At 49.0% G+C, this 13524-nt stretch overlaps 1 protein-coding gene across 7 annotated transcripts in view; it reads right to left on the reverse strand.

Moving 5' to 3' along the window:
- FAM178B (family with sequence similarity 178 member B) overlaps positions 1 to 13524 on the reverse strand; it is a 122767-nt gene that overhangs the window by 97014 nt on the left and 12229 nt on the right. For 5 of the 7 annotated variants that reach the window (XM_028832190.2, XM_028832188.2, XM_077958810.1 and 2 more), the window contains exons 2-4: positions 3708 to 3771; positions 3071 to 3492; positions 1926 to 1987 (exon numbers count right to left, since the gene is read on the reverse strand). In XM_028832190.2, the coding sequence (XP_028688023.2) occupies positions 1926 to 1987; positions 3071 to 3492; positions 3708 to 3771 (548 nt within the window). Of the gene's footprint in view, positions 1 to 1925; positions 1988 to 3070; positions 3493 to 3707; positions 3777 to 13524 lie in introns of all 7 variants that reach the window. The other 2 variants (XM_077958812.1, XM_028832189.2) reach the window with 1 other exon arrangement.

Genomic DNA, 13524 nt, shown 5'->3' on the forward strand with positions numbered 1-13524 from the left:
GTATGAGATCATTACGCTAAATTGCCAGGGAAGCAGAGGCTGCGCCGTCAGCTCCACTACCCAGAGCCTGGTGCGGCGCAGCACACAGCATGCTGTGGACTAAATGTCTGTCTTCCCAGAATCCCTATGTTGAAGCCCTCTCCCCAGTGTAGATGTATTTGGAGTAAGAAAGTAATTAAGGTAAAATGAGGTCATAGAACGGGCCCTGATCCCACAGGATTAGCGTCCTTAAAAGAAGAGACACCGGAGAGCTTGTGCTCTCTCTGCCACGTGAGAGGACACAGCAAGAAGCAAGAGGCCGGGCGCGGTGGCTCAAGCCTGTAATCCCAGCACTTTGGGAGGCCGAGACGGGCGGATCACGAGGTCAGGAGATTGAGACCATCCTGGCTAACACGGTGAAACCCCGTCTCTACTAAAAAAATACAAAAAACTAGCCAGGCGAGGCGGCGGGCGCCTGTAGTCCCAGCTACTCGGGAGGCTGAGGCAGGAGAATGGCGTGAACCCGGGAGGCGGAGCTTGCAGTGAGCTGAGATCCGGCCACTGCACTCCAGCCTGGGCGACAGAGTGAGACTCCGTCTCAAAAAAAAAAAAAAAAAAAAAAGGAGCAAGAGAGAGAGCCCTCACCAGGCACCGACTGACCGGAACCTCAATCCTGGGCTGCTGGCCACCAGAACTGGGAGAAATAACTGTTGTTTAAGCCCCAGTGTGTGCCATCCTGTTACAGCAGCCCAAGCTGACCAGCACAGAGCAGGACCCTCCCAATGCCAGGCACACCAACAAGCAGGCACGAGGAGGCCCCAGCTGATCATTTTCCTGCCAATAATTTCAAGCGTCTACTAAATGTACATCACCATGCTGGGCACCGTGGAAATCTATAGGCATGGTCCCTTCCCTAACGTACAATCTAATGGGAGAAAATCTACTGAGGTGAAGGAGCTAAACAACGCAAGTCCCCGGGTCGGAGGAGCCCAGAGGGGCTGCACAGCAGAGGCAGATGACATGACTCCATGGCGGGGCAGAGGGGCAGGAACAGACTGAATAATAATTCATCCCAGTGCATGAGGAGCTCCCTGCCAACAGGGCTGGGAACCCTGAGGAGGGTCAAAAGAGAGGGCATCAGTCCTCCCACCAAGAGAGCTGGGTGTTCCCGAGTGGCATTGCCCCCACCCACACTTAACTTCTGCAAACACAATAGACATGCACTGAACAAAAACAACACGACACAACAACAGGACAGGACAAAGACTTAGGAAGTGTGAATAACCTGCTCACGTGCCATCAAATAGCGTGCCCCCATGAAGACGACCCCTGTCAGTCCCCAGCCACCTGTACCTCCCTAGGGATTTCCAATCTCATTAGAGGTGACTGCTGCCTTCAGCACTGTCTTTGGAAACCACTTAGGGCAGACAGGGAGAGAGCTAGTTAGAAGCTAATATGCGGGGAGAAGGCAAGTGTGAAACTCAGAGTGGATGGGAAAATGGGCAAAGCATGCCTGCGTGCTGGGGAAGAAGGTGGCAGCAGAAATGTTAGGAAGTCCCGTCTGCCCAGCATGACCCTCCAGCCACAGCCAGGCTGTAACCCTAAGCCACAAAGCGGTCTGCTTTTCCACTTTCCTCTCACGTAACCCTTGAGTGGGAGGAGACACCCTAGGACTGGCAGGAGTTGGGCAGAATGGAGCCAAAGTGGAGAGGGGACCCAGAAGGAGGGCTCTGATTGTGGTAGGAGTCTGGGGGCTCTCTGCCTTGGTGATGTCACCCCCTGCCCTGGCGACCGTCCCCCGTGCCTGTTACTGATCAGAGCACACAGGTCAGGCTGAGTCTGGGTGGGAGGCTGCCGCCCTCTGACCAGACTCTGCAGTGAGTCCCGGGACTGCTGCCAACCCTGCAGAAACAAGCATCCCACGACAGGCCGCGCCCTGTGCTCACCTCTTCTCCTGCAGTAAGTAGTCCAGGTTGTTGAAGTAGCTTCCTGAGACCCTCCAGGATAACTGGAGAAACAGGACGTGGGAATAAGGACGACAGAAAAGGACAAAGAGGGGAAAAAAATTTTTAAAAAAACTTTATTAAGCCCTTCATTTATTTTGTTTGCTTTTCTGAAAAAATACTATGTTCACATGATTAAAAAATCAGAAAGTATAAAGGCGCAGGGTAAAATGTCTCCCGGCCCCACCCCCAGCCACCTGTTCCCTCCCCACAGGTGCCTACAGGACGGGCATTCCTCGTGTGCTTTCAGAGACACTTCACACAGAGACAGCAAACAGTACCGCATCACAGGTGCCAGCACATCCCACCACACAGCCTATCGTGCACAAGGCTCTATCCTGCACCATACTCTTCAACCTCAATGATCTAACATCATTCCCTACCAAAGCCAAAGAGCTTCTCTCCCCGTCCCCTTCCCCACTGTGCCCCTCCCCATTGCCCTCTCCTCCTCTCCCTCTCCTCTCCCTCCCTCTCCCTCTCTCCCCCTCTCCCCCTCTCCCCCACTCCCTCTCTCTCTCTTTTTCTCCCTCCCTCTGTCCCCCTCTCCCTTCTCTCTCTCAGGCTGTTACAAACAGCTGAAGCCCATTCTTAGAATAAGTGTTCTCCATCCACGGCCTGTAAACGCCCCGCGGTCTACAGAGCAGCAGGAGCTTACTCCCAATTTGAAGTTCATCACCGAAGTTTCATTTAGGACTCCCCATCCACTGGACCAGAGTCGGCTTGAGTCTCTGCGGACAACCAAGCCCAGAGCTCAGCTCTGAGATCCCTCCGTGCTCCGGGGCCATCACCCTAACCTCAGTCATGAAAGCCTCAAGGGGACCCATGAAATGGCATCAAATTTGGTGCCACCCGAAGCCATCTGTCAGCAGGAGTTACGGGTGGAGACACAGGGCGAGGTGCATCCTGGCCTTGGGGGCCTGCGCTTCCAGCCATGAAGGCCCAAGGGCTGAGGGGGGATGGTCAAGGGGAAGTGGCTGAGGAAGGGCAGCTGGGGCGTGGCTGAGGAGGGGGTGGCCTGGGGTCACTGTAAAGGGGTGGCTAAAGATGGGTAGCCAAGGAGGAGAGGCCAAGGGTGGACACAGGCTCACCTCTGGGGCTGCAGCCTGCTGGCTCGGGCCTGCCGTGTTCCAGAACAGCTTCTCTGGCAAGGCCAGGCCCCTCTTCGGGTCCAAGTGCAGGTGTTCCTGCTCCGACTCCTCGGGCAGCTCACCGGCCAGTCTCCTCAGGCCCTGGGGGCCCGACACACCCACCCACCTCTGGGCCAGGGCCTCCTGACTGGCCTGCAGCACCCTTGGATTGAGGAACTCCACGGGCGGGGGGCTCCAGTCGGTGGGAAACGTGTCCCCAGGCACCTGCATCTTGGGCTTCTTCGGCGATGTAGGAGCTGGAGCCGAGGCAGGGCTGCAGGCCCGCCGGGCAGGGCAGCGGGGCCCCTGGTCCAGGGTATGGTCTGACAAGCCATCCTCCAGGCCGGACAGGGGGATGGGCATGGTGGTGGCTGCCTGCACCCCTGCAAACAGGACAGAATACTGTGGTCCCCCTGCCCACCTGCCACCATCCCAGACGTCAAGCCACACTGGGTAAGGAGAGGAGCAAATGGGTGAGAGAACAACTTGGGGTTGCTGCGGGAAGGATGCAAGGGAAATCCTTCTGCCATGGGCTCTCCATTTCCTCTTGCCCCCAAACCTCAGTGGGGATTTACCTGTGCAGGTGAGAGGCGCCTACCTTCTCTCGGAGGAAGTGCTAGCACTGTCTCCTGGGGCTCAGCCATCGGCAAGCAGTGGGACATCTGTTCTGGAAGGAAGTGCCTGTCAGGTGAGGTGAACCTCCAGAAGAAAGCTAAAGGTTCTAAACCCTGTGCTTCCCACAGAGGAGGGCCTGGGCCCACTGTGCTCAAGAGCGATTCCTTCTCCAGGTCTGCCCTGAGGACTGGCCCTCCTGATCCCACCAAGGTCGAGTTGCTGAGATGGAGGGAACAATCTGACTTCTCATTTCAGGGACATGACGGGCAAATATGAGGACATCAATTTTTTTTTTTTTTTGAGATAGAGTCTCACTCTGTCGCCCAGGCTGGAGTGCAGTGGCGCGATCTTGGCTTACTGCAACCTCCACCTCTAGGGTTCAAGCGATTCTCCTGTCTCAGCCTCCTGAGTAGCTAGGACTACAGACACGCGCCATGGCACCCAGCCAACATCAACATTTTTCTAAGCCCATACAAAATTAAAACCAGCAACTGGGCGCGGTGGCTCACGCCTGTAATTCTAGCACTTTGGGAGGCCGAGGCGAGCGGATTGCCTGAGCTCAGGAGGTCAAGACCAGCCTGGGCAATACAGTGAAACCCCATCTCTACTAAAATACATAAAAAAAAAATTAGCTAGTCATGGCGGCATGTGCCTCAGTCCCAGCTACTTGGGAGGCTGAGGCAGGAGAATTGCTTGAACCCAGGAGGTAGAGGTTGCAGTGAGCCGAGATGGTGCCACTGCACTCCAGCCTGGCGACAGAGCAAGACTCTGTCTCAAACAAACAAACAAACAAAAAACCCAAAAACAAAAACAAAACCAAACCAGCACAGCTCAGCAGAAAAGCTATGTTCTGAGATGACGCCCCACCCATCTTACTTACTTGGTGCCACCCTGTAAGTCTGTCTGTTCACAAGGTGTGGGACAGGAATGTCTGGTTCCTGCCATTTCCCAAGCACCAGCACAGACCTGGCCCACGGGAGGCATCTGTGCATTTCTGCTGAATGAATGAGTGATTTAAGAGGCCCTGGGGCTGGCCCAACAAGCGTTCTCTGGTAGGAGGAACTGCCTGCCTGTCTCCAGTCAAGATGGACCATGCCACTCACAGAGACACCTCCCACTGGATCAGGCCCAGGCTCAGATAAACTGCAACACAGATGAAAGGCTAATAAAGTGTCTAATGATCAAAGGAAACAGCAATTTACAAAAAACAAATACCAAGATTCAAATGCAATAGTGAAAGAAATTCAAATCAACATGACTATGACATATGGTCAATAAATAGTTAAAACATTAAAATTTTACAATAATGAGGCTGGGTATGGTGGCTCATGCCTATAATCCCAGCACTTTGGGAGGCTGAAGACGGTGGGTCACCTGAGGTCAGGAGTTCAAGACCAGCCTGGCCAACATGGTAAAACCCCATCTCTACTAAAAATACAAAAAAATTAGCCAGGCATGGTGGTACACGCCCGTAATCCCAGCTCCTCAGGAGGCTGGGGCAGGAGGATCACTTGAACCCAGGAGGTGGAGGTTGCAATGAGCCGAGATCGCGCCACTGTACTCCAGCCTGGGTGACAAGAGTGAAACTCTGTCTCAAAATTAATTAATTAAAGATATAAATTATAATCTCCAGGGTAATTACTATGGAAATAACTTTAAAATATACACAAGAGGGGCCAGGCACGGTGGCTCACACCTGTAATCCCAGCACTTTGGGAGGCCAAGGTGGGCGCATCACGAGGTCAGGAGATTGAGACCATTCTGGCTAACACGGTGAAACCCCGTCTCCACTAAAAATACAAAAAATTAGCCGGGCATGGTGGTGGGCGCCTGTAGTTCCAGTTACTCGGGAGGTTGAGGCAGGAGAATGGCATGAACCTGGGAGGCGGAGGTTGCAGTGAGCTGAGATCATGCCACTGCACTCCAGCCTGGGCGACAGAGCGAGACTGTCTCAAAAAAAAAAAAAAAAAAAAAGGAAACGAGGAGGCAATTAAAACAATACACTACAAGAAAATAAACACAAAAGGCGGCATTAATGGAAGAAAAAGAAAAATATATAGAAAACAAATAGCAAAATGGCAGAAGTCACTCCTTATCAGTAATTGGTTTAAATATAAATGGATTAAATTCTCTAAACAAAAGACAGAGATTGGCAATATAGATTTAAAAAACATGATTCAACTACCTTATGGTATCTAGAAGAGACTCACTTCATATCCAAAAACAAAAATAGGTTGAAAATGCAAGTATGCAAAAAGATTTTCCATGCAAACAGTACTAAAAGAGAGCTCGGTTAGTTACACTAATATCAGACTTAAGTGACTTTAAGTCACACAGATAAACTTTAAGTCAAAAAGCACAAGAGACAAAGATATTATATATTGACGCAAGAATCAATCACCGGCCGGGCGCAGTGGCTCACGCCTGTAATCCCAGAACTCTGGGAGACCAAGGCAGACGGATCACTTGAGGTCAGGAATTTGAGACCAGCCTGGTCAACATGATGAAACACCATGTCTACTAAAAATACAAAAATTAGCTGGGCTTGGTGGCATAAGCCTGTAATCCCAGCTACTCGGGAGGCTGAGGCAGGAGAATCGCTGCAACTCGGGAGGCGGAGGTTGCAGTGAGCCTAGATTAGCGCCACTGCACTCTAGCCTGGGTGACAGAGTGAGACTCTGTCTCCAAAAAAAAAAAAAAAAAAAAAAAGACAGATCCAATCATCAGGAAGCTATAACAGGGATGTCAGTATGTCAGTCAAAGAACAAAAAATTTCCATCAGATTGGCGAATTAATTCCAGAGTTCTACTGTATAACATGACAGAATAACATGTATAGTATGTATAGTTATGTGCTATGTACAGTTATGTATACTAAATACATTGTACAGTAATATATAGTATTCTTGAAAATTGCTATGAAAGTAGATTTTAAGTATACTGGCCAGAAAAAAATGGTTAGTATGTGAAGTAATACATATGTTAATTAGTTGGATTTAACTATTCCACAATGTATGCATACTTCTTTCTTTTTTTTTTTTTTTTTTTTTTTTTTTTTGAGACGGAGTCTCGCTCTGTCACCCAGGCTAGAGTGCAGTGGCGCGATCTCGGCTCACTGCAAGCTCCGCCTCCCGGGTTCACACCATTCTCCTGCCTCAGCCTCCCGAGTAGCTGGGACTACAGGCGCCCACAACCGCGCCCGGCTAATTTTTTGTATTTTTAGTAGAGACGGGGTTTCACCGTGGTCTCGATCTCCTGACCTTGTGATCCGCCCGCCTCGGCCTCCCAAAGTGCTGGGATTACAGGCGTGAGCCACCGCGCCCGGCCTGCATACTTCTTTCAAAAATTGGTTTAATTGATGCATAACACATGCATATATGGGTATATTGGGGGTATATGTGATAATTTATACAATTTGTAAAGATCAAATCAGCATAACTGGGATATCTATCTCCTTAAATCCTTGTCTTTTTGCTCGAAACATTCCAATTATTCTCTTCTAGCTATTTTGAAACATACCATAAATTACTGTAAACTAGCCAGGCGCGGTGGCTCAAGCCTGTAATCCCAGCACTTTGGGAGGCTGAGACGGGCAGATCACGAGGTCAGGAGATTGAGACCATCCTGGCTAACACGGTGAAATCCCGTCTCTACTAAAAAATACAAAAAAACTAGCCGGGCAAGGTGGCGGGCGCCTGTAGTCCCAGCTACTCGGGAGGCTGAGGCAGGAGAATGGCGTAAACCTGGGAGGCGGAGCTTGCAGTGAGCTGAGCTCCAGCCACTGCACTCCAGCCTGGGCAACAGAGTGAGACTCCGTCTCAAACAAAAAAAAAAAAAGAAAAAGATTACTGTAAGCTATAGTCACCCAACACTAAGTCTAATTTATTCTATCAAGCTGTATATGTGTACCAATTAATAAATCTCTCTCTCTCCCATCTACACATTTCAAAACATGTTACAATAAATGTAGCGTAGTTTCCCCTTATCGATTTCACTTTCCGCTTTCAGCTAACTGCCATCAATCACAGTCTAAAAATATCAAGTGCAGAAGGCCTGCCTTGGCCTCCCAAAGTGCTGGGATTACAGGCATAAACCACCACGCCCGATCTAATATCCTACTTTCAATAATAAAACAACTACACAGAAGGCCGAAAGTAGGGGAATTGAACACCGCTATAAACCAACAGAAAACTTTACCCCACAACAGCAGAATACAGATTCTTCCCAAGTACACATGGAATAATCTTCAGGACAGACCACACGGTAGGCCATAAAACAATTACTATTATTTTTTGGCGGCGGGGGGGAAGAGAGTGTTACTGTCGCCCAGGCTGGAGTGCAGTGGCACGATCTCAGCTCACTGCAACCTCCGTCTCCCAGGTTCAAGCAATTCTCCTGCCTCAGCCTCCCAAGTAGCTGGGACCACAGGTGCCCACCACCATGCCCGGCTAATTTTTTATATTTTTAGTAGAGACGGGGTTTCACTGTGTTAGCCAGGATGGTCTCAATCTCCTGACCTCATTGGCCTCCCAAAGTGCTGGGATTACAGGCATGAGCCACCATGCCCGGCCAAAACAATTCTTAATAAACTTAAACATTGAAATCATAGAAAGTATCTCCTGACCACAATAAAAATTCCTAGGTATAATATCCAAGAGAACTGAAAACAAATATCCACAGCAGCATTATTTATAACAGCCAAAAAGCGTAAACAGGGCTAGGCAGAGTGTGTGGCTCATGCATGTAATCCCAGTAGTTTGGGAAGCCGAGGCAGGCGAATCACTTGAGGTCAGGAGTTCAAGACCAGCCTGGCCAACATGGTGAAACCCCATCTTTACTAAAAATTAAAAAAATTAGCCGGGCGTGGTGGTGGGTGCCTGTAATCCCAGCTACCCAGGAGGCTCAGGCAGAACTGCTTGAACCTGGGAGGCAAAGGCTGCAGTGAGCTAAGATCACACCTACTGCACTCCAGCCTGGAGGACAGAGGGAGACTCATTTTCAAAAAAAGAACAAGAAATTAAAATAAAGAAATACATAAAACCTTCTAGAGAAACTCAACGTGGGCCGGGCGCAATGGCTCACGCGTGTAATCCCAGCACTTTGGGAGGCCAAGGCGAGTGGATCACCTGAGGTCAGGAGTTCGAGACCAGCCTGGCCAACATGGTGAAACCCCATCTCCACTAAAAATACAAAAATTAGCTGGGTGTGGTGGTGGGCGCCTGTAGTCCCAGCTATTCGGGAGAATTGCTTGAACCTGTGAGACAGAGGTTGCAGTGAGCCGAGATAGAGCCACTACACTCCAGCCTGAGTGACAGAGCAAGACTGTCTCCAAAAAAAAAAAAAAAAAAGGCTGGGCACAGTGTCACGTCTGTAATCCCAAAACTTTGGGAGAACGAGGCGGGTGGATCACAAGATCGGGAGATCGAGACCATCCTGGCTAACACAGTGAAACCCCGTCTCTACTAAAGCACAAAAAAATTAGCCGGGCATGGTGGTGGGTGCCTGTAATCCTAGTTACTCGGGAGGTTGAGGCAGGAGAATGGCGTGAACTCGGGAGGCGGAGCTTGCAGTGAGTCGAGATCGTGCCACTGCACTCCAGCCTGGGCAACAGTGCAAGACTCTGTCTCGGAAAAAAAAAAAAAAAGTAAAAAAAAATACAAAAATTAGGCCGGGCGCGGTGGCTCAAGCCTGTAATCCCAGCACTTTGGGAGGCCAAGACAGGCGGATCACGAGTTCAGGAGATCGAGACCATCCTGGCTAACACGGTGAAACCCCGTCTCTACTAAAATACAAAAAAAATTAGCCGGGCGAGGTGGCGGGCGCCTGTACTCCCAGCTACTCGGGAGGCTGAGGCAGGAGAATGGCGTGAACCCGTGAGGCGGGGCTTGCAGTGAGCTGAGATCCGGCCACTGCACTCCAGCCTGGGTAACAGAGCCAGACTCCGTCTCAAAAAAAAAAAAAAAATTAGCCAGGAGTGGTGGCATGAGCCTGTAGTCCCAGCTACTCGGGAGTCTGAGGTAGGATAATTGCTTGAACCCAGGAGGTGGAGGTTGCAGTAAGCTGAGATCAAGGCACTCCAGCCTGGGCAACAGAGCAAGACTCTGTCTCAAAAAAAAGAAAAAGTCAATGTGAACCACAGTGCCTTTGGAGATTTTTTTTTTTTTTTTTGGCAGGGAGGGTCAAGAATTAAAAATGCTCTTTTTTGTTTTGTTTTGTTTTTTTGTTTGAGACAGTCTCGCTCTGTCGCCCAGGCTGGAGTGCAGTGGCGCGATCTCGGCTCACTGCAAGCTCCACCTCCTGGGTTCACGCCATTCTCCTGCCTCAGCCTCCCGAGTAGCTGGGACTACAGGCGCCGCCACCACGCTCGGCTAATTTTTTCGTATTTTTAGTAGAGACGGGGTTTCACCGTGTTAGCCAGGATGGTCTCGATCTCCTGACCTCGTGATCCGCCCGCCTCAGCCTCCCAAAGTGTTGGGATTACAGGCGTGAGCCACCGCGCCGGGCCTAAAATTGCTCTTTAAACAAACTTTTATTTGGGGATCTCAAACTAGTCTGGAATATTTGCCAAAGACGAGAAAACTCTACCAACTAAAGGTTTTAGTGTTGCAACGTCCACAGGGATGGTAAGAATAAAACAGGAGAAGCAGCAGAAACTGCTGATGCACCAAGAACAATGCCACACAGCAAAGGCTGCGTGCCGTGGGGGAGAGGGAAGGAGGGAGAGTATTTCCTCCTTTTTAGATCAGTTTCTTTTCTGAGCACAAGTGCTTTCTGTGTCATCCTAACAATGTAAGAGCCCACTAAGTTTAGGACGCATAATACCGGCCTTTGTTCTACTCAAGCGTTGACAGTTTTTGCTGTTCCAGTTTTGGCGGCTTCTCAAGATCACGAAGCCCAGGGCACTCTGCAAGGGTTTTTGCAAGTTCAGCAGTTCATCACTGGCGGGTGGGGTGGGGGCAGGGGCGGGGGTGGGGTGGGGGCAGGGGCGGGGGCGGGGGCGGGGGGGACCGGCAAGAGGGAGCACTTTCAAGTCCATCAGAGGAGAAAACCTGTCATTGCTAACAGAAAAGAAACAACACAACTTCTCAACTACTCCTCTTCATCCTCACGTGCGTCTGCTCCACACTGATGACTTAGTTCTCTTCTCTCCTCACTTGAGTGCACGGAAGTTGTCTCATCTGAGATGACTCAGCCATGGCCTGGCACAGAATGGATTCTCAGAAAATTAGGTGTTTGGCCCTACTGTACATTGACATGCACCATACCACGTTTGAATGTTTCTATGAACATCATCTTCCTTGCCTTTTACATACACAAAATCACACACACATTTTTTTAAAATAGATCCAGAGGGTACATGTGCATGTTTCTTACATGAATATACTGCATACTGCTGAGGTTTGGGCTTTTAGTGTGCCCGTCACCTGAACAGTGAACATTATACTCAACAGGTAATTTTTCAATCCTCACCCCCACTTTCAACCTCCCCGCTTCTGGAGTCCCCAGTGTCTGTGGCTTCCTTCTGTATATCCAGGCGTACCCATCGTTTAGTTCCCACTTGTGAGAATATGTGGTATTTGACTTTCTGTTTCTGACTTATTTCACATAGGATACTGGCCTCCAGCTTCATTCTTGTTGCTGCAAGAGATATGATTTCGTTCTTTTTTATGGCTGCGTAAGTATTCTATGGTGTATGTATCACTTTTTTCATTTCTTTTTTTTTTTTTTTGAGACAGAGTCTTGCTCTGTCGCCCAGGCTAGAGCACAGTGGTGTGATCTCGGCTCACTGCAACCTCCAACTCCCGGCTTCAAGCGATTCCCCTGCCTCAGCCTCTGGAGTAGCTGGGACTACAGGCACACACCACCACGCCTGGCTAACTTTTTGTATTTTAGTAGAGACGGGGTTTCACCATATTGGCGAGGATGATCTCCATCTGCTGACCTTGTGATCCACCTGCCTCGGCCTCCCAAAGTGCTGGGATTACAGGCGTAAGCCACCATGCCCAGGCATTTTTTTTTTTTTTTTTTTCTGAGACAGTGTCTCACTCTGTCATCCAGGCTGCAGTGCAGTGGTACGATCTCAACTCACTGCAACCTCAATTTTTGTACTTTATTAGTAGAGACAGGGTTTCATCATGTTGGCCAAGCTGGTCTCAAACTCCTGACCTCAAGTAATCTGCCCGCCTTGGCCTTCCAAAGTGCTGGAGTTACAGGCGTGAGTCACTGCACCCGTCCTATATCACATTTTCTTTATCCAATCATCTGTTGACGGACACTTAGGTTGATTCCATAACTTTGCTATGGTGACTAGTGCTATGATAAATACGAGTGCAAGTGTCATTTTGATATAACAATTTGTCTTCCTTCAGGAAGACACTCAGTAGTGGGATTGGTGGGTTGAATGGTAGTTCTATTTTTAGTTCTTTGAAAAATCTCCATACTGTTTCACATAAAGGTTTGACGAATTTACATTCCCACCAACTGTGTTTAAGTGTTCCCTTTTCTCTGCATCCTCGCCAACATTTGCTATTTTTTGACTTTTGAGTAACAGCCATTCTGACTGATGTGAGTTGGGACTGCACTGAGTCACATACATTACTGTTGAGAACGTACCTACGTGTCAAATTGGTGGGTCACAGGAAATAGGTACATCCATTACGGTACATACGGCTAAACAGTTTTAAAGTGGTAGAATGAATTTATCCTCCTACTAGCCACATGTCAGAGTTCTCCTGTTCTACCCTTGTCAACACTTGGGATTGCCGGTATCTTAAATGTTTGCCATTCTAGCCAGTGTGTAACAGCGTCTCCTTGTGGGGTTTTTTTTGAGACAGAGTCTCTCTGTCACCCAGGCTGGAGTGCAGTGGTGCAATCTTGGCTTACTGCAACCTCCGCTTCCCAGTTTTAAGCAATTCTCATGCCTCAGCTTCCTGAGTAGCTGGGATTACAGGCACACACCATCATGCCCAGCTACTTTTTGTATTTTTGGTAGAGACAGGGTTTCACCATGTTGCCCAGTCTGGTTTAGAACTCCTGAGCTCAAGTGATCCTCCCGCTTTGGACTCCCAAAGTGTTGCGATTACAGGCGTGAGTCACTGTGTCCGGTCTCCTTATGTATTTAAAAATTTAATTTAAAAAAGTTTTTTTGGAGATGGGGTCTTGCTCTGTCACCCAGGCTGGAGTGCAGTGGTGTGATCATAGTTCACTGCAGCCTAGAACTCTTGGCCTCAAGCAATCCTCCTGCCTTAACTTAGCTTTTTGTGTAGCTACAGCTACAGATTCATGCCATAATGCCCAGCCAATTTTTTTAATTTTTGTAGAGGTGGGTCTTTCTATGTTGCCCAGGTTGGTCTCAAACTTCTGGGCTCAAGTGATCCTCCCACCTTGGCCTCCCAAAATGCTGTACTACAAGCATGAGCAACCAAGCCAGCCTCCTTGCATTTTTTAATTTGGGTTTCCCTGGATCTAATGAGGTTGAGCACCTTTTCACATGGTGTCCTGACCTAGATATCTTTTTTTTTCCAATTTTTACATTTTTAATTTTTGTGGGTACATATACGCATCTTTTTTTGTAAACTGCCCATTCAAGTCTATTGCCCATTTTAGATGGGTGAAGTATTCTTTACACAGTCTTGAAATGAACCCTCAATCAGTTATATGTGCTGCAAATATTTTATTCCACTGAATGGCTTCTCTTTCATTCTTTTTTTTTTTTTTCCTTTGAGAAGGAGTCTCACTCTGTCATCCAGGTGGGAGTGCAGTGGTGCGATCTCAGCTCACTGCAACTTCCCGGGTCCAAGC

Source organism: Macaca mulatta, chromosome 13, assembly GCF_049350105.2.
Source record: "Macaca mulatta isolate MMU2019108-1 chromosome 13, T2T-MMU8v2.0, whole genome shotgun sequence".
Lineage (NCBI taxonomy): Eukaryota > Metazoa > Chordata > Mammalia > Primates > Cercopithecidae > Macaca > Macaca mulatta.